The following is a 24787-nucleotide window of genomic DNA, read 5'->3' as shown; positions in this document are numbered from 1 at the left end:
ATTCTAATATCTGTACTTACCCTGGAGATGAAGGAAAGTTAAATGTGACCAGTACCAGCAAGTGTCAGAATTTATAGATCTGTTATATAATTTAAGGGTACAACATTGATTCATATCACGTCAAATTAGTTACTTATTGGTCAAAAGATAAAGGTCTCATTCAAGCAGAACTGCCATACAAATATTTGAGTCAGTATATTTTATGACATTACAACCAAGCTGTGCAAGTGTTCAAATATAATGGAGACCTTGTGGTTTAATGAATCTACAGACACATTTATAACCACCTCAAATGACAGAGCATAAACTGAGCTTTTGTGCAGTAAAACTGGAGGACATTTGACCAAATAATTCAGTCTCATGATCCGGTGTCTTGCGTTTTTCATAGTTTTCAACCATATTTCCAACATTTTATAATTCCCTTGAAGTCAGGTGCCATTAGGTGAATCCAAATACTCTCGCATGAATTGAATTGGCTCTCGACATGTAATTAATTATTACTGTATCACAGGTGTGTGTTGGACCTGATGTTATATTTCTGAAATATGTATCCCTGACTGGCTCCGAAAAAGATTGTTTTCACAAGTCAAACTGGTTTCTTTGAGCTCCTTTTGAATGTGCAAAAGAGAAACTGACCTTTCTCATGATCCCACTTTGATCTATTGCAACTTCATGATGATAAAATACCGGAATCATTGCACCATTTATGTTTTATTGTTCCAAGATAAATGACTGACTCAGTACTTTGTACTACTACCAGACGATTGTGCTAATAAGTATTTTACAGGACTTTTGGACTTGCTGGGACGTACATGTGTGCAAGACTACACATGTTTCCCTGAAGTGTTGGACATTGTTCAAAAAGAAGCCAATGTTCAGCCACACAGACGGACACACTGTTAAGAACTGTTAAGCAGCGTCTATGGATGTTTTTACCACTTTTACTGATATTTGATGTCAAAAACCTAAAACGCAACGTAAAGAAGTCATCACAACACATCCACATAAATCTGGATTTAGCAGGTGTTTTGATCTTTTCTAAAGATAAATATGATATTACTGTTTCATGTGTGGTGTATATCCCACTTCACTGTTCCTTTAGTTTTTTTAGACTGTTAATCAGAAGTATTACTTCATGAGGATGAATACTCAAACAACCTTCCAAAAAGCATCCTGTAAAATGTATCTTTAATTAAAAAGCTAATATGTTCTGACAAAAACAGAACTACAACAAAATTATAGTCTCTATTGTCGTTAACCTTTTATTTTTTATTTATTTATTTTTTGTTCTTTACATTACTTTTACATATCCTGGACATGTAACCAAGGACGTGTATAATTTTGTGCAAAGTCAGCTGACCACTCCCATCCCAGTATGTTCTCTAAAATTCTTCTTTACCAAATCCAAAAAAAAAATAAAAAAAATCTGATAGGAAAGTGCTGGTGGGACTAAACAGCAGTTTAGCAGTCGTAGTATTGTTGCAGGGTCATCCCAGGGAGCATGCACGACACAAACCTTTTTGAAAAAACAAACACACATATGCCAACAAATGAAACATTATATTGATTAAAAATCTCTGTATAGAGGTGGTGATTTGGGTTAAGAAAATAATTTACTCAGAATCATATATATATAAGCATATTAAAAGATTTTCTATTCCATTTTTCTGCATTGGCAGCACATTGTTACCAACATTAAAATAAGAGAAATATATCATTTCATTTTACAAAAATAAATAAATAATATGACACACTATGGTAGGTGGCATCAGCTTCTCTGTTCCTTAATCACACACACACACTCCATGGTCCGATTCTTAAAAATTCTGATTATGACATATAGTACATACAAATAATAATACACATATTTTCAGTATTTAACTCATTAATATAAAATGTAAAATGCCATACTATGCAGTATAGACTTCTGGTCTCATGTTGTTCTACAATGATATCCAAAGTCAGGTTTAGCAGATACAATGCTGAGGGAAACTCTTAACTTCAATAAAGAAAAGGGGACTTTACTCAGCCACTGGCAGTATGCAGTAAATCAGTAGCTGATAGATACACAACTTTATAAGGCCATCAGATCAACTCAAATAAGAGGCGTCCATGATAAGAGTTGTTGCAACATGGCTCTTTCCAGTAAATTGTCTCCTCTCCACACTGGATACTGTAGGTGTTAGTCATCAAGGAGGTGCTTTGACCCAATCTGCAGCGCCGCCTCCACACTGTCTGCAAACCTGATGCCCTGCAGATCAGCTGCAAGGAGAACCTTCAGAACAGAGAGCTGGAGGAGGGTGGAGGTCACAGACAGAGCCAAACAAGAGATAATCAATACACTGTATACTCAACCAATAAGCAGTAGAAATCTGTAATGTCCGAGGGGCGTACCTGCAGTCCAGAAAAGACGAGCTGCACTTCTCGTAGTTTGAACTGCTTCAGGAGGTCCTTCAGCTCACTGATTACTGTGTAATCTATCATGCTGACATAATGGCAGTCCAGAACCACTGACCTCGGAGGACATACTGGTGGAGAGACATTAAGCAAGGCAAGATTAAATGAGAAGATGTCACCCGGAGTATAGTCAGACCATCAAACAAACTATTACCTTGCAGAGCCTGAGTGTGTATGATGTTGCTGAGATACTCCGAGGCAGGAAAACTAAGTCCGCTGCTCAACTCCATCACCAGCATGCCATGATCGGACACCTGTGAACACATCGACCCAAAAACAACTTTAGTATTGTGATAGTACACAGTGAATTCATAATGTTTAAAACTGCCTGTCTCCTGGAATCTCCTCCATGCTCTTGAGACGGTGCTGGGAGACACAGAAAACCTTCTGGCAATGGCATGTATTGATGTGCCGTCCTGGAGGAGTTGGACCAGGGTCCAGGTATACCCTCATGCTAGCAGTAGTGACACTGACCCAAGCCAAATGAAAACTTGTGAAAAATGGTCAGAAAAGATGAGGAGGGAAAAAATATAAGCACTGGAAATTTAGAAAGTTTGGAAAGTTGTCCTGTTTTTGACTTATCCAGTGAATTAAATTCTAGAAAAATAAACATCCCTCAACATTTGAGGCAGAAGTTATAGAATCAGTGTTATAATTGTGTCATGCCCTCTGCTTCTACCTCTTCTCCCTCCTTGCCTGCAGCTGCTCTGCCTCTCCCTTTCCTCTCCCTCTGCCAATAGTAGCACAGTTGCTGATGTTAGCTGTCTCACCTCCACATTACCTGTAGACTCTGTTATTACAAGTTTTCAATTTGTTTCTATAAGAGCGGATGATGACATGGTTATCGTTTGTCTAACCTAGCAATAGTAACATAGGAAGTTGGGACTTGACCAGGGCTAGGAGCCCTCTGGTGGTCATCAGACCAATCAGATGAACAACAAGCTGTAATCAAGCCTGTCTACAAGGTTCGTTTACTGGAAGTTTTTATTTATTTATTTGGTAGGGACAGTACACATTAATGAACATCTATTCAGGCAGCAATAAATGTAAATATGCCGGATTATAGCAGCAATGCTAATTTGCAACCGCAGTCCCAAGGCAGGTAACACAAAAGCATGATAAGACACAGGACAGGACAACAGATCACAATAAGAGCACATCACAAGACAGTACATTACTAAGAAGATAAAAGTCAATGGTTACAAGACTGGTTTGCTTTCAACCAGTGCTTGAGGTAAGTTTTGAAGGGACACTGTCTTATGGAGAGTGGAGGACTGTTCCACATCTTAGTGGCCTTTCCAGAAAGACCATTTTGTCCAAAGGCTGTTTTTCTGTGTAGGACCTCACAGTCCCCTCTAGAGTTGAGCCACTCATCACACTTGATGTGATTTAGAGGATGACAACATAATGAATTAAGCTCAGTGCTGAATTTTGTTTTAGGCTGTGTCTGTTAAACATCAATCCAGCAGTGATTCAGGTGTCTACAAAGTGGAAATGCTTCTATCACAACAGAATCAGCTATGCTTATACAGAAAACAACAAGCTGCTATGACTGTTTCACATCCATGCCACCTCCTTGCACAGATTCCTTTAAAGAATATGACAATACCTTTATCTGGGGTCTGGCTGTGCTGTAGAGTAGCAGGGCTCCAGATACTGCTACACCTCCTATGATGCCGTACTGCACCTGCCAGAAACTCATCAGGAATGTCACAACAAAGGGCAGCAGGTCGAGCTCTGTGGAAAACACATCAATGTCAGACTTCAAGTAAACAGTTTCGTGTAGATACAGTAAAAATAAATACTACAAACACTTACTACGTATCCTCCACATCTTTGCAACGGCACAGTAATCCACCATGGGAGCTACTGCACAGATGATAACAGCAGCTAGAGAAGCTTTGGGGATGTAGTAGAAGGCCGGCATGAGGAACGCCAGGGAAAGCAACACTATAACACCTGCAAAAGCATACAAAGAAAAGATTGTAAAACTTTCTGACAATCATTTCAAATCATAAATATTTTAAAAGAAAAAGATTTATACTAAGACACAAAAGCTAGAAACTGACACTACCTCACTATGCAATGTGGAACTGAACCAGGAAAGCAAAAATGGGTGATAATCACATGGTTTAAACCTAAAGATACATTTTCATAATCTCTTTAGTTAAAAGCATAAGGATAGGCTGACAGTAAAAAGGCCATCCATAGTACGTGTTCTATCTTTTTTAAGACAAAAATGTTCACATGTTGGACCGTCTCCACTTGAGATTAACTGCTAAAGCCTGCTCTTAAGTCTTCTGACTGTGTCCTTCATGATAACACTGTCCATTTTAATGTCAGTGACAATGAGCGGGGAAAAGGGAAGCAAAAAGTAAGAGGATAATTCACTGTATCATATCACAGACTACCACGAGAGGGCAGAAGAGGTAAAGAAAAAGTTGAAAGTGACTCATGACTCACTGGTGACGATCCCACCAGCTTGTGTGCAAACCCCCGTCTGGCAGTTGACCGCAGTCCTGGAAGTCAAGACAAACCATGGCAATATAAATATCGAACATCTGTGGTCTCTCTCGTTTTCTGTCTCACACACAAACACACAAACCTCCCGAAGCTGCCAGTGACAGGGTACGCTGAGACAAAGGAGCCCATGATGTTGGTCACACCGATTGCCAGCAGCTCCTGGTTGGCATTGATCCTGTAGCCGTTCTGACTGGCTGAGGAGAAACAGGAAGTTCAAATCACCCAGCAGTCTGATGAAATACTATTTTTTATAGCTGCATTTCAATATATAGAAATTGTGTAAAGTTAGATTTAATAAAAACATTTACACCGATCAGCCATAAAATTATGACTAATTATCTTGTTACCATGCCACCTGTCAGAGTGTGTATCAGACAGCAAGTGAACTTTCTGTCCTCAAAGTTGTGGGGTATTCCTGGTCTGCAGTGGTCACTTCATATCAAAAGTGGTCCAAGGAAGGAAAAGCAGTGAACAGGTGATGAGCAGCTAAGACTCTAATGCACTAATGCACCCGGGAGGCTAGCCTGTGTGGTCTGATCCATCAGATGAGCTATTGTAGCTCAAATCGCTGAAAAGGTAAAGTGTCAGAACCTACAGCATATCACAGTTTGTTTTGTGAGTGCGTAGCCACAGAGCAGTCAGGGTGTCCATGCTGCAGAGACCACCTACAATGGGCATATGAGCATCAGAACTGGAGCACAGACCAATGGAAGAACGTGGTCTGGTCTGACGAATCATGTTGGGGTTTTTTTTGCATCGTGTGGTCGGGTGCATCACTTATCTGGGGAACATACGGCACCAGGACTCAAGGAACACCCCCCTTCTGTTGCCTTGAGGATGTGTTTGGTCTACAACAATGACCAGGTGGTGGTACGTATCGAAGTAACATCCACATAAATAACAGGACAAAGGTTTCCCAGAAGAACATTACATCGTAACAAGATCATCAATGTTATTCACTTCACCAGTTGGTAGTTTTAATGATGAGACTGTCTATGGTGTATTTAGATTCTCATTGTGATGCTAACCCAGTGTTCACATAGAACCAAGTACCAGGATTTCTTTCCCTGAATCCAAGATAAATGTTGCTACTAAATCTTATGTCAGTCTCTCCTATAGTTGGTAGGACATTGCACAAAGAGATATTTGAACTAAACTGAATGGAAGTAGCTGACTTTCTGATTGTCAGTGCCATCATCAGAGCAACACACTTACCAAAAGCTTTCGCTATGGCAATGCTCTCCAACAGACCCATGAAGGGGATCACAGCAAGTCCTCCACCAAAGCCCTGTACAAAACACAGAGAGGAATACTGGTGAGTCAGCTGTGCTCTCTGAACGCAGGAGAGATTGTGGAAGTGGAAGCGGCATTTAGCACAAGGATCCAGAGCCCCCATCCTCTTACTGGCTCTTCCCTCTGCTTCTTACCTCTACGATCTCTCCAAAAGAGACAACGGTTCCATTGGCTGTGGTGTCTGTGGTGGGTGGAAGACTGAATGGAGGAAGTCCCTGGGTAGTTTTCCCAGTTATTGTAAACACATAATGACCAAAAGCCTCCCAGGAAAATGCTATGAGGGATGCAGCCACAACCACCAGGCCATGATCAAAACACAAAAGGAATACAAAAAAATGCAGACAAACAGCAGACACACACAAAACCCACTCACAACCACACAGGCACTGACTGGTAGTATTATCCTCCTGACCTAGGGGTGTCAGGGAGGGTAGTGATAACCTCTGCAGCCACGGTCCGAATGTAAACACAAAGAGGCAGAAAAAAAAAAAGTCTAATCAACCAAAACTTTCGCAACCCCCCTGCAGTACCTCCGCAGACCCCCTAGTCTAACACATGTTAATATGCCTGAGTCAAACAGTTGAAGTAATATGGGTGTGAAGGTGTGTAATATGGAAGAGGGGCAGTACAGGGGTGGTCTGGGAGAGGGTACCTTGGCATTAGTCTGTCTGGCTGCTGCTCCACTTGATGTTCTTCCTCTACTGTGACATCCTCACAAGCTCTGTCTTGTGGCACATTCTCCTGATACTGAGTGTCCATGTCCTCACTGCCAGCAGGATGGAGCTCACAGGCTCTGGCATTTAGCCTCTGCTCAGTGTGAGAATGGGGTTTTGTGTGATGATGCACTGTTGGTTGAGATCTCGTTAATCTATAACAGGGGAGCGACTGGTAGGTATATTCCTCATGGGAACTGTCTGTGCTGTCTTCATGTGTAGTTGTAACTGTCTGTTTCTGTGTTTTTGTCCTTTCTTTCTGACAATGTGCAGGAAGTGTTTCTTCCAGGGGCAGTTCATTCACTGGCAGAAGGAGGTTATGGTGGAGCACACGCAGTGTTTTGGACCCTTTCTCAGGTTGCACCTTATACACTGGTCCATTATCAACTCTCACAACAACACGATGCACCACCTGCTCCCAGTAAGCCCACAACACCCTCCCCTGATCGTGGTGGAGTTTCTCGGGATATCCAAAGCGAGGGAAGTCTTGGAATATCTTATCAGCTGTTTTCCCTGCAAAGCACGTAAAGTGGTCAATTAGTACCAGTATATACTCATAGCCTTGGCTTTGCTCCAGGTGAAGGTATTCGATATACACTAACTCGAACGGACTGCTGGTGGAGATGTGTCACATGGGCTCTCTCTGTGGAAGATTGGGATGTTTCTGTGTAATGCATGTACATCTCTTGTGAACATAATATTCTATGTCATGCTGCATGTTGGGCCAATAAGACCTCTCACGGGCAAGATGGGTAACCTTCTCTGTACCAACATGTCCCATGTCATTATGCAGAGTCTTCAGCACCATCAGTTTCAACTTTTCAGGAAGGACAAGCTGCTTTTGCTGTCCAGTCTGTCTGGAGAGAATCCCATTATCCACCACCATCTTATTCTACTCATATAACAGTGTCTTTGTCTCTTTCCCCATGTTTCTTTTGTCTCTTTCATTGGGAATCCAGTGCTGAAGTTTTAAAGAGATCACCTCCTTGATGGCTGAGTCTTCTTGTTGTGCAGCACAAATATGTACTGGTTTAACACTAGAAATACTTTCAGGTGACAAAACATGTGTGTCCTTACCGTCGAGCTGCAAAGCTGCAACCCACGGTATATCACTCCCTTGGACTGCTTTGCTGCCTTGCCAGACTGCAGACACAAGCTCTGGTGACATGGTCTCTTTGTGCTCTTTTATGTTATCTTGAAAGTTCACAGGATACCTGGAGAGAGTACCAGCATCTGTGGTCATTTTCCGGGGCCTGTACTTTATATCAAAATGAAAATCAGCCAGCATTTTTTCAGACACAAACCACTGGGAAGGAATAGGAGGATATAGATTTGCGAATCCAACCTCTGTCCAGGAAATTCTGTACATCTGGGCAATTGGCGGCCCCCGGGCCGTGTCCGGGCCCTGAGGAATTTTGTACCGGCCCTTACAGTGTCGTGTAGTTATTACATTTGGATAGTCTAACACAGCGCCTGACTATGGCTAATTGTACATTCTCTCGTGCAGCAGGAGATGGTATTCACACGTTTAAGTCTGACCTATATTTTGAGGGACCACACATGATCAATCAAAGTCGCCGTTCACGCTCTAGTGCAGCGCTGTATATACGCCTGGCTCTGACTGCTCCGACTTCTTTCTTTCACGCATGAAGGTTGGATAACAAGAAAGTATCTCTTCAGTAGTTGTCCATATCAAGAGTTGCCAATCGTCCCTTGAAAAAATGGAATTGTCCTGTATTTAGAAACAAAAGTACGCGTCCTGTATTGAGCTGAAACGGGACGCACTCTGTCCCGTAGTACCGTGAGAATCAAAAATAGTGTGTAAAATATATGGAATGAATAAACAGTAGGGCGCTTTATTTATTAATTTACGGTAAACTTATTCCCAGGCCGTCTTTCTGTGACCAATTTATAAATTCTGACACTCGCTGGTACTGGTCACATTTAACTTTCCTTCATCTCCAGGGTAAGTACAGATATTAGAATAGGAATACATTTATACAACATCAGCATTATTTAGTGTAGGGTTTTAAAACATCTTTGTCTTTTTCAGGAACTTTGATGGGGTCCACAATGCAAGTGCCCGGGGCATTCTTTTTGCTCATACTTGTACAAGTTTTTACCAGAATCACTTTGAGGGTTTGGATCTCACAACTGTGGTCACCATGAGGATGCTGGTGTCGTCTGTGAAGGTAAATGCAAATTTGAGCAGCAACACAAAATTAACTGTTCTAACTGTGTCACATGTCTATGGCCTTACATTTAACATGGAGGACTTCAGTTTTGAAATGTGTTATTGATTCATTATTTGTTATTGACGCTAACAAGTCCACATTTCTTCTGTGTCACACAACAAGTAATTTGCTCCTTGTTTTTCATTTAGCTGCTTCACCAGTTAGGCTGGTCAACTCTGACAACCGCTGCTCTGGCAGAGTGGAGATCTTCCACAGAGGACAGTGGGGGACAGTGTGTGATGATTTGTGGGACCTGAATGATGCTAACGTGGTGTGCAGACAGCTGGGCTGTGGAAGGGCTCAATCAGTACTACGAAGTATTGCTTCTGGTAGTGGACCCATCTGGTTGGATAATGTCAGGTGTTTTGGAAATGAATCATCGTCAAACCTGACGGACCTCTCCATGTCTGGAACCGTTTTGGCATTTTATTACGCAGAGGAGGACAACGTTCTGGTCAGCGGTGGCTTGGTTTTTGCTGTGTGATTAGAAACTTTCTGCTACTTATATAGGCTGACTGGCGACTTTAACATGACCCACGACGTTCGTCACACCACAGCTGAGGTGGGCGGATGATGATCCGTCTTTAAAAAGGAAAAAAAAAAATATCCCAATTGATCCGTATTTGATGGTTTGTAGTGCGTGGTAAGAGGGGGTTGGAGACGTATAGAGGGACGTAAACCCATTTCTGATGCTTTGAGGGGTCAACGTGAAATGGATTAACATCAGTGGACATTGATACAGAGGGTTTTTTTGTTTTACTTATTGGCCTTATTGATTGTTAGATTCAATATGTAATGTTTCCCTAATGTCTAACACATAAAAACAGGGATTTCGGTCTATTTGCAGATTAACTCGTTTTTTACATGTTGCAATGAAGAGATTGATTCACCGTGTCTGGAAAACTGTTCAGAAAATTTGAGCCAATGCTTACTCACAGCATTAATCAAAAAAGTGCTCAGCAAAGCAGAATTAAAGCGGGAGACATCAAAACACTTGCGTCACACCCGTGGAGGATGGGGGTGTTCAACGAGGTGATTTTATCCCCCCCACTTTTTCCTAAGGTATTAAACCGTTTGCCCGCCCTGGCAGTGTACCAGCGTACTGAAACGGTCAGTCCCCCAGACATGAAAACCCATTGGTCAAGTTAGATTGATTGAAATACTATAATCCTTATATCGATGTACAAGTACAATATAGCATTCTGTTTATATACTGCAAATAAATAAAATATGTAAAAATATCCAGATTGTGGATATAGCTGTTTTATACTGTAAACACAGTTTGCAATCTGCTCACCATCAACTTTCTTTATTATTTATTTGCAGGGTGAGACAATGAAGAGAGAATTCAAACCTGGAGCATGGTATGGTTCAACAAGAACGCATTCTACTTACAGTTACTTTACCTACATATTAAACTGCATGACTGCATGTTGCAATGACGGCAACATCAGGATGTTAAGGACAATATCTTATTAGCAGCTACCTCTCCAATTTTCCACCAATCACAGAGGTGATTTTTAATTGTGTTACTGCGTCAGGAACTCAAATTTCAGCCATTTATAGTCATTTATAATTAAAGAAATTAAATAGAAGCTGAACATATTAAGCATATTAAGCAGCGCAAGAGTCTTGTAAATTGCACCACTTTAGCTGCTGAAGTTCATAATGTTCTTATATTGATGCTTATTGACTGATCCCCCTGGTGAATGGAGTTAATCGGGTAGTACATGGTCACCTGAAATCATAATAAAAGAACACGTAAAGGCTCTGTGGTGTGGTTGATTCCCTAAGTTTATGGCGTCCTGTCGGACACTTGTGTTGCTTCGAGACCTTGTGCAGAGGATCAGTCTCCCTCTAGTGGCCACTGCAGCACATCAGATTAACACATCAACACATTGTAACTAAGGAATAATGGAAAAATGACTGGTGTAAACAGTGAACTGGACACAGGCAGCAACAATCTTACCTGTGGCAGGCTGACTCACAGTGAGCACCTTCTAGACTTTAAGGTCTATATTAGAAGAAAAAAAAAAAAAGGAAGAGGATTTCTTGTTTTACAGCATTCTCAGCATTTCTCTACCATCTGTTTCATACCCAGCAGGCTGACGTAGGCCTGGCTGGTGTCTCCCCACCGCTCCCTGTGCTCTGGAGACGACACCAGCATGGGCTCTGCTGTCCCGGACTGATACAGGTTCGTTCTGCCATTCGGGAAGGGGATGCCGTTGTCTGAGCTGTAGATGATCAGAGTGTCGTTCTCATGGCCGGCTCTGAGCTCTTGAAGGACTAATCCAATGCCTGCAGAGGAAATTTGCACTAATATAGTTTGCAGTTTCACACAGGCTTGTCTCTATTGTGTGTGTCCATATACCCTGATCCAGCCTGCTAACTGTGGTGTACTGTGCAGCCAAGTCTGCTCGTGCTGCAGGAGTGTCCGGCACAAAAGGAGGAACCTGAAGTGCAAGACAAGCGGACAGACAAGATTGATGTGTTAGGAGCCAGTGTGTATTTCACTTTGTTTTTGTTTAAACAAGAAAGGCATACAAGGAAACATGGATTTTACACCTATTTATCAATGTTTCACAGCTAACAGTCAGTTTTCCTTAGAATATAATGAAGAATCTCTTTGTCTTCTGATGTTAAATGTGAATTATTTTTATATTAGCATCCAACCTTTATTCACTGACCTTCACTTGCTCTGGTGTGTAATATTCTGGTGTCCAGTCAGGGATTCTGCCCATCCCCATTTCACCATTCCCAAACTTCTCACAGAAAGCTCCATACTGGGCCTGTGAATGTCCACATCTGTGGGTGTCGTGGAAGGCAACATAAAGAAAAAACGGCCGCTCTTCCTCTTTTAAATTGCCAGTATTATCCTTTTTCATTTCTCTCTTTTGTCTTTGTTCATAAGCTTCCTCCTTATGAGTATGGAAAAACTTGCGGACCAGGAGTTTGATACGGGTGATGTTTCTTCTCACCTGAAGGACGGAGCTGTTTTCCTCTGTGTAGGCAAAATCAAAAGGGTAAACAGGCCCAGGACCGACATGCTTCTTTCCAATGATGCCTGTGAAACGAAAGACAAAGCAGAAAAAGTGATCAAAAGGAACGAAGGCTGACATGAGACAAACAGTGAAGTTATCATTTACCTGTGTGTACGTTGGCCTGGCTGAGGAGCAGCGGCAGACTCTGAACTTCATCAAACGAGTTGAAGTGATGGACCCCTTGATGAAGCCCATGCATACCGTTCTGATGCTGAAAACACAGGACAAACTCACATCAACACTTTGTCTTTCCTTTCCCTTCTCACATGTGTGAGCATCTCACCTGTGGCAGGCCGGTGAGGATGGTGAAGCGGCTGGGGGAGCAGCTGCTGACAGACGTAAAGGCGTTGCTGAACACCACACTGCGCTGGGCCAGAGAGCGCAGGTGAGGGGTATGGACCACAGAGTTGTTATAAACCTCTGTCTCGAAACCTGCATCATCAGCTGGAACAGGGAGAACAAGCAAACATGCAAACAGTAACAAAACAATTTACTCAAATGAATGCATTAGAAAAGAAAATGTAATTTGTTCTTACAATATTTGAAATGCAACAGTACCTGCGCAATATGCCAGACTGCATGTGGATACCTTCACAAGTTTGTAGACATAGTAGTTTCCATCACAGCTTTTGACATGAATGGTGTGTGAGTTGAAATAACAGTACCTCTCTCCCCAGGTACTACAAACCATGCGATTTACAATTCCTTCTGTGTGGGATGAGGTTCTGTTATCCACACAGGAGCATGAGTTCCACACCTGTATTCTTCTACACACCTCTCTGGAATACGAGCACTGGTATCCTCCAGAAACAGGCGATACCAGCCTTGCCAGTTAATTTATCGATCACAGTGTAGGACCTCATTACTAGTGTTATTTGTTGAACGCCAGGCATCATCCAGTACAGTATAGAAGTCACATGGGTCACCACAATCGGCAGACTGGATGCAGTCCCAGCCTAAAGGACAAACTGTTTATTTAGTATAACACATCTAATTCATGGCCATGCTAAAGACTAAGACATAACAGCACTATCCCAGAGAATTAATTCATTATATTGTTTACTGTTTGTTAATGAATGTGTTCTCTGTTGAAAGTTGTCTCTCAGCTGGTACTGATGAAGGTCTGTCCAGCAATAAAAGTACACATTAGTTTCACAAGTTTTACATGGAAATATTTATTTTAATTTTTAATTCTGTCATCTCTAATAACCTTTAGATAGATGTGCAGCAGGGGTTGCATTAACCAAATATTTTACATCATTGACCGTTTTTTTAAAACAAAATCTGAAGGTCATCTGTCATTTTGACAGATTGCAATCGCAGAACTTATCTTGTGAAATCAACTGCTTTTCCAATATCTGTACTTACTCTGACGATACTGTGTGAGCATCCAGAAGCTAGTGAGAAAGTTGAATAAGTAAAAGCTCCCAGTGAGACAGAGATTGGGAAATTCTGGGTCAGTTTCAGAGTTCAAAGGACAATTTGAACTGAAACTGGTAAATAACATAAATGGACCACTTACAGCAGTGATTCACATGATGTACAAAGAGTTATTTATTAATCAAACTCAGACCAAAGGATCAAATCCAAACACAATCAGCACACAAACCAAGTCCTGAATAAATACAGTTTCTGTTACTGTAAAATCAGTATGTCTGTCCTGTAAGATAAGAAAGATTCATGGTGTTCACAAGTTCATGTCACGTCTGCCGATATAATTCGGACACAAGTCTCAAACACGAAACCCGAAGCCAGTGTAGTTGTGATAAAACCGGTTTATTGAAGGAACAAAGCTGGCTAGTCAGAAGCAGGTTGTGTGGTTTTCCGGAGAGAACAGGGGAGGAGGTGCAGGGAAGAAGGCTGGCAGAACGGTGGAGCTGGTGAGGATTCCAAGGAGATGACAAGAGAACTGAATGAGTGGATTGGTCCAGGAGCTGAAGACAAAGAGACAAGAAATGAGTATACAACGCTATACGGAGTATTAGAGCAAAAACCAAGGCAATGTACCACTATGGTAAGCAGACGATCTGGCGACGAGTGGAGGACTGAACCAGGATTATATTGATGAGGTGAGTAGGTGGCTGATGAGGCTCCATTGCTTGCAGGTGTGTTAGCAGGTGGCTCTGGCTCCACCCAGCCTTCAGAGAGAGACAGGGAGAACAAATCCACACAGAAACATAGATCCTGACAGTTCACATGTTCGTGTATCTAATGAGTGGCGCACTAATAACATAACCATTTAAAATGACAAACAGTAAATAGAGTTTTTGAATGTATGTAGTATGTAGAGTTTTCCTGACACCTTGAAAAGGACGTTTTATGAAATAATCACAAGTTGAAGTCTACTTTTTTTCTGTTTTTTTACTGTACTGTGGAACTGTAAGTAACTGTAAGTTTGTTAATTTCCCCAAATACATTTTTTTAAATGTCCAAGGCAGAAGTATGTACTGTATATTACAGTATTTCAGACATATAGTGATTCCCTTGAAGTCAGGTGACATTGGGTTTATCTCAACACTCTCACTGTGCATGAATTAAACTGGGCCTGGACACATAACTGCTTATCAAGTGTGTATGTTGGGCTTAATCTCATGTTTCTGTTTACTGAGTTTAAGTCTTGATTCTTTGACATTTGGATTCTTTGAAAATAGGCTCCTTCGTTCCCTGTGAATGTACACAAGAGACTGACCTCGTTTTCAGAGTTTGATGTATTGCAGCTCCATGAGTTACTGTGTTTTTATTACATCAGTATGACACATAACAACCTTCAACAAACATCACAGAAATGTTTCCACAAGTATCATATATTCAATGGTTGTATAACATTGACATACAAAAGTGAAAAACTTTGCCATAATACTGTAAGGCTTTAATTCTAATTATAAAAACATTCAAATGAACCTAATATATAAGAGCAATAAAAGGTATTTATCAGTATCAATGGGGAATCTATCGAAAGGCTTTTGACACATTTCATGCTGAAGTACAAATGTCAGCCTCATCGTGGTGCCAGAGGATTTTTCATCAAATTCATGACAGATAATGACAATTCAATAAAAACCTTCTGCAAATTAGATTTTTAGTCTGGCCCAAAGCTGTGAGTCAAAGTTTTTGTTTCCCATGAATTATAAACAAATGGAAGAACGTTCATTCATTCATCTCCTGTAATGCATCCTCCTTATTCCTGTTAAGGGTCGCGGGGGGGCTGGAGCCTATCCCAGTGGTCACTGGGCGAGAGGCGGGGTACACCCTGGACAGGTCGCCAGTCTATCGCAGGGCTAACACAGAGACAGACAACCATTCACACTCACATGCACACCTATGGACAATTTAGAATCACCAGTTAACCTAACCAGCATGTCTTTGGACGGTGGGAGGAAGCTGGAGTACCCGGAGAGAACCCACGCAGACACAGGGAGAACATGCAAACTCCAGACAGAAAGGCCCAGTCGGCCCATGGATTCGAACCCGTGAGGCATCAGTGCTAACCACCTTGCCACTGTGCCGACCAGAAAGCGATGCCTGGTTGAAAAATATATCATATGTACCATATCATATATCATGCAAATAAACACAAATGAGAAGGAAAGTGTGAATGCTAATTTTTATTGTAACCCATATTGACTTTGATTGTGATATGTAGTTATAACATGGGTAGTACTGGTAGTACTAATGAGTGTTTAAACTAATGGTTCACTTAAATTATACAGTGTAATATATTATGTTTATTTTATGTACTGTGAATAAAAATAAAAAATATCCTTCCAATTATTAGTTTCTGTTATTGGATGTTACAGGTCAATCTGCTGGCTTTTCCCCTAAAGATAAAAAAAGGAGACAGTGATTATTAATTTAATAAAGGTTGTTGTGTTGAGTCATTTGTCCTGAAACTAGATTGTTATTCATACTCACAAATGATTGGCCCAATGGTGATGGGCTCCATAGAAGCAGATATGGAAACAGAGCGATGTGTCCTGTTTCTGCAAGTCTGAAGGGGTGGAAAAAAAATCATAGCATCAAAAGAGATTTGAGCAGTGCATATGGACAGCTGATAAAGTGAAATGTGTAACTCACAGGAATACAGCTGGAGAACCTCCGGTCACACAGGCTGAGTCCACAGTGAAGATAAGTATCTCTGTATTCGCCCTGGAATGGGAACAAGAGAGCAGTGAAACGAGCCCGGAGGGATGAGCCGCTCTCAGTCACTGACACCTGCTGGCGGTCTGTAGGACACCTATCAGAGAAGATGGAGATCATCAGGGTTGTTACATGTCTCAGGATCCTACAAAGCATCAACTGGTCAAGAAGTGCACATACTTGTTGTGGATCAGAGAGTACTGTGTGGGATCATTAGGGTTTGATGAGTGAGTGGCGAAGCAGTCTTCCAGAACAAGTGCAAAGCTTGGGTCTCTCTTGTCCACAAAGACGCCCACATACAGCGGTGAGCCCACAGTGAGGGTGACCCTGCCTGCAGGATAAGTCTGAGTGTAGCTGGAGTCACGAAACAGAAACATAGAGGCTCTAGCTTTTGGACCAGAACCTGAAATGACTGGTGACCTGTCAAAAAAAGGAGAACCATGTCATTCTTTCACATTTTCTTCTTCGTAGTTTATATATATATATATATGTATATGTATATATATACCATTTGATCTTAGCCTCAGAGTTATTTTTTTTTTTTTTAAATTATCTTTTTATTTGGAAAGGCAAATTTCCATCACATACATTAATTACAGCCTTAGTCTTGGATGCATAAAGTTTGCATCCATATTGCCCTTCCAGGATTTTCTTTTATGGGCCACTAATTATTGAATTAATTGAAACAATAACAAAACAGAACAGAATCAGAATTCTTATCAGAATATGAGTTAGGAAACACACAATAAGGATTTCATTATGGGGCATGTTTCTACTGATATAGAGAAAACAAATACTCTCTGACACAGTTGGATACTCCTACAACAATTCATTATGTTACATACGCTTCTCAATAAATGATGTAATCACTGTTAACTGTTTGTCTATTTAAGTTTTATTTCATTTTATTTAGATTTGATTTGACACTGTGTTTTTTTTAGTCAGCAGGCAAGCTAGGACAGATAACTCAGCTTTGTGAGTAATTGGGAAGTGTTCAATAAAATATTTAAAAGAGGTAAAACAATCCATCATTTTAATATTATTAGATTATTACTGACAAAATAACTCTTAATAACAGCCCAGTTATTCTAGTGTAACCATTACAACATGTAAGACTGCATATGATGAAGTGATGTTACATCTACATTCAATTAAAGCCTACTCACGGCAGCTCTGGTCTGATAGCCACGTTCAGGCTGGTGTCTGTGTCCAAGGAATAAGCGCAGGAGAAGGGAAGACTCACAGGAACAGCAAAGGATGTATTATTTGTTGGGTAGATAAATAAACTGTTGGAGTAGATGGCATGTGTGCGGTTGGTCTGAAAGACACATAATTCATTTATCACTGACTTCAGTGATTAGAGAGAGTTCTACGAGCACAAGTGATTTAAGATGAACAGTTGATCATGGTGAGATACTGTACAAGTACTAAGACTACATACAGTATGTGTCTCATGTGTATGTGGCAGGGCAGTTTGTGTATGAGGTCAACAGATTAGAAGCAGACTGGAGGCTCTCAAAAAAGAAAGAAACCTGTAATCAAATACTTACCGTCAGGATGTTTCCACAGGCACCGGCCTTAGCCTCCACTTCGTACCAAACAATATCATCACGAACTGTGGCCCAGGAGCAGTTGGGAGAAGCCAGGCTGCCAGAGAATGGATCCAAACCAGTGGAAACCACTTTATTGAAAAGCAGTCCTACCTGGATTTTATCACGACCACAGATAAGTTGGGAAGGCTGAAGTGAAGGATGGTGAACTAAAGAAAAATATATATGAATGAGACCAAGAGGAGAACCTCCAGAAAACCTTCATCTCAGTGTGAAACTGTAACTGTTAATAAACTTACGTTCACACTCAACACTGGCATCTTCATTATGACCACAGTTGTGGTTTCCAAATCCCAGATGTCTGCAGTCTGTTATCGATGATTCATTTCCAAAACATCTGACATCATCCAGCCAGATGGGTCCACTGCCCTGTCCAAAAGCTGCACTTTGGAGAGCTGAGCGAGCCCTTCCACAGTCCAGCTGTCTGCACACCACGTTAGCATCATTCAGGTCCCACAAATCATCACACACTGTCCCCCACTGTCCACTGTGGAAGATCTCCACTCTGCCAGAGCAGCGGTTGTCAGAGTTGACCAGCCTAACTGGTGAAGCAGCTAAATGAAAAACAAGGAACAAAATACTGTTGTTGTGAGACACAGATGAAATGTGGACTTGTTAGCGTCAATAACAAATAAAGAATCAATAACACATTTTAAAACTGAAGTCCTCCATGTTAAATGTAAGGCCATGGACATGTGACACAGTTAGAATTTTGTATTGCTGCTCAAATGTGTATTTACCTTCACAGACGACACCAGCATCCTCATGGTGACTACAATCATGAGATCCAAACCCTCGATGGCGGCATTCAGAGAGCTTTGATTCGCTGCCTGTACAATAGACGTCATCCAGCCAGATGGGTCCAGTTCCTTGTCCAAATCGTGCACTTGATGGCGCTGAGAGGACCCTACCACAGCCCAGCTGTCTGCACACCACCTGAGCATCAACCAAGTCCCAGGCATCGTCACACACTGTCCCCCACCGTCCACTGTGGAAGATTTCCACTCTGCCAGAGCAAGAGCTGTTTCCTCCATTGGCCAGACGGATCTGACCCTCAACTCCTGTGCTGTTGCCTGCTGCTGTTGTGGTAGAGATGTTCTGTGTCACTGGAGTGGTGGTGAAGATCGGTGGTCCTGGTGTCGGTGGAAGAACTGTGCTGTTGATTACTGGTGGAACTGAAGGAAAAGTCTGTGTGAACTCACAAGACAACCAACACTGTCTTCAACACTGTCGAATGTGATCAATAACAAAGGGAGGGCATTTGAAATATGTTGAAATATTTACCTTCACAGATGATACTGGCATCTTCATTATGATGACAGTTGTGGTTTCCAAACCCCTGATGTCTGCAGTCTCTTATTGATGATTCATTTCCAAAACATCCGACATCATCCAGCCAGATGGGTCCACTGCCCTGTCCAAAAAATGCACTTTGGAGTGCTGATTGAGCCCTTCCACAGCCCAGCTGTCTGCACACCACGTTAGCATCATTCAGGTCCCACAAATCATCACACACTGTCCCCCACTGTCCACTGTGGAAGATCTCCACTCTGCCAGAGCAGCGGTGGTCAGAGTTGACCAGCCTAACTGGTGAAGCAGCTAAATGAAAAACAAGGAGCAAAATAGATTTGAAGCAGCACAGTTGAGTCTGGTTATATTGTTACGCAGCATCAGCAGCACATCGAGACCCTGTCGAGATCTATATCTGTGGCAATTTCAACTCTTTAGCACGGTCATCAGTACTCGATCTAGTAAAAAATGATGCTCATTCTGTATAAATGACAATAATGATGTGCACTCTAGCTAGATTCCTATACCTACAATTTGCCTGTACAGTTGTATCTTCCAATAACAGTATTCATATATTCATTCATTCATATATTCATTCATTGTACAAGTAGCTCTTAAACTTACAGTTATCCTGTGTAGTTGTTAATATCAATAGTAGTTTACAATAACTGTATAGTTAAATGTTCCACTTGTAGATTCTGTGTATCTTCTGTTTAGTAAATCTCTCTGTATTCTGTGTCATTATATGTTGTAGTGTAGTAGATAGAGTAGTGCAGCAGAAGTTGTGGTTATAGTGGTTATTGTGTGTGTCTTGTCAACATATATGCAGCACAGTGGGAATCGGAGAGACACTATTTCACTCTGTATGTTTTTATTAATGTATTGTATAAGTGACAATGAGCAAGACTTGAATCTTGATGTGTATTTACCTTCACAGACGACACCAGCATCCTCATGGTGACCACAGTCATGAGATCCAAAGCCTGGATGGCGGCATTCAGAGAGCTTTGATTCGCTGCCTGTACAATGGACGTTATCCAACCAGATGGGTCCAGTTCCTTGTCCAAATTGTGCATCTGATGGTGCTGAGAGGACCCTACCACAGCCCAGCTGTCTGCACACAACCTGAGCATCAACCAGGTCCCAGTAATCATCACACACTGTCCCCCACCGTCCACTGTGGAAGATCTCCACTCTGCCAGAGCAAGAGCTGTTTCCTCCATTGGCCAGACGGACCTGACCCTCAACTCCTGTGCTGTTGTCTGCTGCTGTTGTGGTAGTGATGTTAATCTGATTTGCAGCAGAGGTCTGTGACACTGGGTCAGGTGTTGTGGAAGGAACTCCAGGATCTGTTTCATTCACCTCTGTTTACAATAAAAAAAAGAGAAAGTGCACTTTTAGTAAAGTAATATTTCTTTTCTCACAAACTGAATTAGAGTGTAAGAGAACCATTTAATCATCAGTTCAATGAATTGATTAGAAAAGAAAATGTAATTTGTTCTTACAATAGTTGAATGCAGCATTACCTGCGCAGTATGCAAAATGGCATCCGATTGGCGTCACAAGTTTGTAGACATAGTAGTTTCCATCACAGCGTTTGACATGAATGTTGTGCGAGTCGAAATAACAGCACCTCCCTCCCCAGGTACTACAAACCGTGCGATTTACAATTCCTTCTGACTGTGTGGGATGAGGTTCTGTTATCCACAAAGGAGCATGAGTTCCACACCTGTTTTCTTCTACACACCTCTCTGGAATATGAGCGCTGGTACCCTCCAGAAACAGGCGATACCAGCCTTGCCAGTTAATATATTGATCACAGTGTAGGCCGTCATCATTAGTGTTATTTGTTGAACGCCAGTCATCATCCAGTACAGTATAGAGGTGACATGGGTCAGCACATTTGGCAGTCCCATTGCTTTGGATGCAGTCCCAGCCTAAAGGACAAACTGTGTGTCCACAGCTGAACTGGATCGATTGGGAAGACGGGCTTGTTCTGTTCCTGGAGGAAGGCTGCAGACATTCAAATGATCCTGGTGTGTTATAACAAATCTCAGGTGGCGTGCAGGGTGGGTCAGAGAGGGAGCACTCATCAGTGTCCACACAGCCACTGTCTGGGGACCAGTGGAAACCTTGGCTACAGCACGACGAGTCACTGCAGCGTTTTGTGTCGTAGCACCTTATACCATCACCTACGAAGCCGTCTTTACAGACACAAGAGGGAGCCTGGCTGGTGAAAGAGTCGCCTCTTTCTTGTGACTCCAAGCAGGTGGCTTCATTATGACATGAATCGCAGCTGGTAACAAGTGTCCCTACAAAAAGAAGAAGACGGATAGTTTGATGATTAAGTATAAAAATCAGTCTGAATCAGGTTTGTGTTATGCATTCTGCGAGTGCATTTATTCTAAAAGCAAATACACTTTCATCTGTATATCCATTCATCCCGAATGTTGTTGCTGGCAGCTTTAATTTGTATTCCATCTCTAAACTAGAGCCCTTTTACGTGTGATTTCACTAACAAGACCACACCTCTTGATATTCAAAGAAGTTTATTTGACCAGGTTAAAGAGAAGGGAATGATAGGAGATAGAACGGAAGGGTCGAGGGGTCGAGGGGTCGAGGGGAAGGTAAAGAGAATTGAGTAGCAACAGATGATGATCCTTGGACGACTGGACGAAGGAACCCAGGGAGAGAGATTCAGGGTGGGGGCATATCTCTGGAAGCATCGGCTCCTTGGCCCCCAAAAGAGTTGCTGAGGCGAGTCGGAGATGGACTTTTCTGACATCATTCAATTCAGTTCATTTTTATTTGTATAGTGTCTGAAGGCGACGGTGGCAAGGAAAAACTTTTAACAGGAAGAAACCTTGAGCAGAACCCGGCTCATATGGAGGGACCCATCTGCCTAAGGCCAGCCGGGTACGGACAGAAGAAAGTGGCTGTTACAGATGTAGCTCAATCGGGCATACCTTGGCAAGAAGCGGTGGATGCGGCTCTGGTACGGAATGAGTGGCCGGAGTGGCGATCATGTGGAATTCCTGATCTGGCCAAAACCTGGCGAAATGATGCTGAAACAGGAATTATGTAGCTACTTCACCTAATTCGGCGGTGAATAATGGATCCAGAGGGCATGCATAGAGGGCTAGTCGGGCATTCACATATTTCGCATGAGTTCGAATGTTCATACGAGGATGAGGAAGCTGTAAATTCGGAACATCGCAGGAACCTGAGAAGCTAGGAGAAACATGACTTCAAGAGTAGAATGCTGAGATGAGAATGGAAGTAGTAGGACAAGGAACTCTGGTGATCGGTTCAATGAAGAAACTGATGCCGCTGATGTCGACTGGTATGGTAGTTTGATTTCTTGAACAGAATGGGCGTACATTGTAAAGCTAGTAAATGGGGCAACGTCTAATGCAGGGAAATGCAGATGAGGGGATGCATGAAAGCTTTAAAGCAATTCTAACCAGTGTAGTACGAAGAATGCGTAGCAGGTGAAAGGTTGATCAGGATGGATTCTTTCGATGCTGATGCGAGGTGGTGGAGCTCAAACGTATGATAAATTGGTGTTGGGCTCGAATTAGAGTGAGTCTGCGCATGGATCGTATTGTTTCGAAGGATTTGGAACGGCCTCCATTTATGATGTTGGTGGTGGCTATGTTGTCGGAATGGATGGAAATAACTTAACCACTCAAGCCCCCCAAAGAAGGGATGCGATGACGATGGGGTATAACTCGTATGGGGCAGAGGAATGGGACAGCGAGGACGTTTCTGGTGGCTGCTGAGAAGCAAACCATAGACTCCTGTAGTATCCTCCAAATCTGATAGAGGGCACTGCATCTGTGCAAAGCTGGATGTCATCGGGCTGGGAGATGAAGTCGTCATGAAAGAAAGAAATGCTGTTCCGGAAAACAGGGAATGATGCCACGTTTGAGTTTCATTTGCAGGCTGGGTGAAGGGTGAAGGAATCGAGGAGGGAAGGAGCAGCAGAGGCCGGTGACCTGGGGTGCTAAAAGAAAGGTTGACGTTGGGGAACGATGCGGATGGCGAGATCATGATGGCTGAGGAGGGAGAGAAGCTGCTGATTAGAACGTCTGGGAGATAGAAGGAAATGGCAAAGAAATACGGAAAAGTTTTCTGGTGGCAAGATGCTTGGAATTAAATAGAATTCAGAGTGATGCCAAAGAACTCTATAGAAATCTTGAATAGGGAAAAGGACGCATCGAAATTTGCTATAATCATACTAATTGCAGTGGTCATCGAATTGTAGCGCCGTGAGTCATAATCGAATCGAATCGTGAGGCCTTGGATGGCACGCCCCTAACGTGAGTGAGGTGAGACCAAGGGATGGGGTGGTTGCAGGTTGGATCAAGGGTGAAGGAATCAAGGAGGGAAGAAGCTGCAGAGGCCAGTGACGGGAGGTGCGAAAAGAAAGGTTGGCGTTGGGCAGAGATGCGGACTGCGTGATCGAAATGGCTGAGGAGCGATGGAAGCTACCGATTAGAACAGCTGGGAGCTAAAAGGAAATGAAAATTATTTATTTATTTTATTTTATATCTTACTGGTGGCAAAGATGCTTGGGATGAAACAGAGTTCAGAGTGATGCCAAAGAACTCTATAGAAATCCTTAATGGTGAAAAAGATGTATCGAAAATCGTGATGGTCATGATGATCATGAGAATCGTTGAATAATCGAATCGGAGCACCCCGAGTCGTGAGCGAATCGAATCGTGAGATGCCTTAGATGGCACACCCCTAACGTGGGTGTGGTGAGACCAAGGGATGGAGTGAGAATGAGGATGTAATGGTAAGTCACCCAACAGATGTACCGTGAAAGGGAGCTTGTGGTTAACGAGGATCCGAAAGAGGGCTTCTGAAAAGGGGTGGGTGCTTCGCGACCGAAGGTGAGGCAGACTGTGAAGTGTTAGGCCCATTTCTGTGCTACTCCTCCAGAAGTCAGGCCGTAAAGGCAAGACTTTAAAGGTGCTGTCGATATCGGGTTTGGCTAACTAGGCCCCGTGGTCAGCGAGGCGCATTAATGAAGGAGCGGTTTGGATGGGTTGTAAGGGCTGAGTCGAGGGTGACGATTTTTTAAAAGTTGTTTCGAAAAAACTGGTATAGTCATAGGTCAGGTTTGTCGGGGTTATGGGGACGACTGGGCCGGGAATGATCGAACTGCCCTGATTGAGTAAGGGTCTTCCTCTGCTGTCTGCAGCCTGGGGAATAGAGCCATGGTTGAAAGGTGGAGTTTTGCTCTGGAAGGGTAAGAAGAGGATGGGTTGATGGGAGGAGGTGGAGCGGCTGGAGAAGGGTGAGAAAATGCGGATTGGGGTTGGATGTTTGGCGTTGAAGGAGGAGGGAGAGGTGCGACGACGATGCATTCTGTGACGGGGTGTGACGGAGCTCCGCAAAGGGGGCGAGAGATGGCTGGGCGAGAAGAAACACTCTAGAGTACAGCTCCGATATGTGCCCAGAATGGATTGCTGTAGTCT

General features: G+C 42.6%; 4 protein-coding genes across 4 annotated transcripts; all 4 read right to left on the bottom strand.

Annotated features, from left to right (window-relative positions):
* Positions 1-1583: 1583 nt before the first annotated feature.
* On the bottom strand, positions 1584-7872 carry LOC311494764 (sodium-independent sulfate anion transporter-like; the record flags this gene model as incomplete). The annotated part of the gene is made up of 12 exons (XM_084553986.1): positions 1584-2290; positions 2395-2528; positions 2612-2711; positions 4067-4194; positions 4276-4416; positions 4921-4976; positions 5063-5174; positions 6196-6268; positions 6408-6685; positions 6903-7080; positions 7351-7499; positions 7728-7872. 12 exons carry the CDS (start codon positions 7870-7872, stop codon positions 2183-2185), a joined length of 1602 nt encoding a protein of 533 aa, XP_084410112.1. The 3' UTR covers positions 1584-2182.
* A 3416-nt stretch (positions 7873-11288) lies between these two features.
* LOC311494754 (N-sulfoglucosamine sulfohydrolase-like) lies at positions 11289-12559 on the bottom strand (the record flags this gene model as incomplete). Its single annotated transcript, XM_084553976.1, has 4 exons — positions 12367-12559; positions 11908-12284; positions 11592-11673; positions 11289-11518 (listed from the first exon to the last, which is right to left on the bottom strand). Exons 1-4 carry the CDS (start codon positions 12458-12460, stop codon positions 11289-11291), a joined length of 783 nt encoding a protein of 260 aa, XP_084410102.1. The 5' UTR covers positions 12461-12559.
* A 3546-nt stretch (positions 12560-16105) lies between these two features.
* LOC311494747 (uncharacterized protein) lies at positions 16106-20521 on the bottom strand (the record flags this gene model as incomplete). The annotated part of the gene is made up of 9 exons (XM_084553968.1): positions 16106-16249; positions 16336-16495; positions 16579-16842; positions 17565-17716; positions 17949-18196; positions 18248-18562; positions 18668-19183; positions 19535-19607; positions 20228-20521. 9 exons carry the CDS (start codon positions 20519-20521, stop codon positions 16160-16162), a joined length of 2112 nt encoding a protein of 703 aa, XP_084410094.1. The 3' UTR covers positions 16106-16159.
* A 252-nt stretch (positions 20522-20773) lies between these two features.
* On the bottom strand, positions 20774-22324 carry LOC311494743 (uromodulin-like; the record flags this gene model as incomplete). Its single annotated transcript, XM_084553959.1, has 2 exons — positions 20774-21660; positions 22242-22324. 2 exons carry the CDS (start codon positions 22322-22324, stop codon positions 20775-20777), a joined length of 969 nt encoding a protein of 322 aa, XP_084410085.1. The 3' UTR covers position 20774.
* Between the last annotated feature and the right edge of the window lie 2463 nt (positions 22325-24787).

The sequence above is a fragment of the Chelon labrosus genome (genome assembly GCF_963514085.1).
Source record: "Chelon labrosus genome assembly, chromosome: 2".
In the NCBI taxonomy this organism is placed as follows: domain Eukaryota; kingdom Metazoa; phylum Chordata; class Actinopteri; order Mugiliformes; family Mugilidae; genus Chelon; species Chelon labrosus.
The sequence above is the reverse complement of the archived record's forward strand: the minus strand, read 5'-3'. Positions and strand labels throughout refer to the sequence as shown.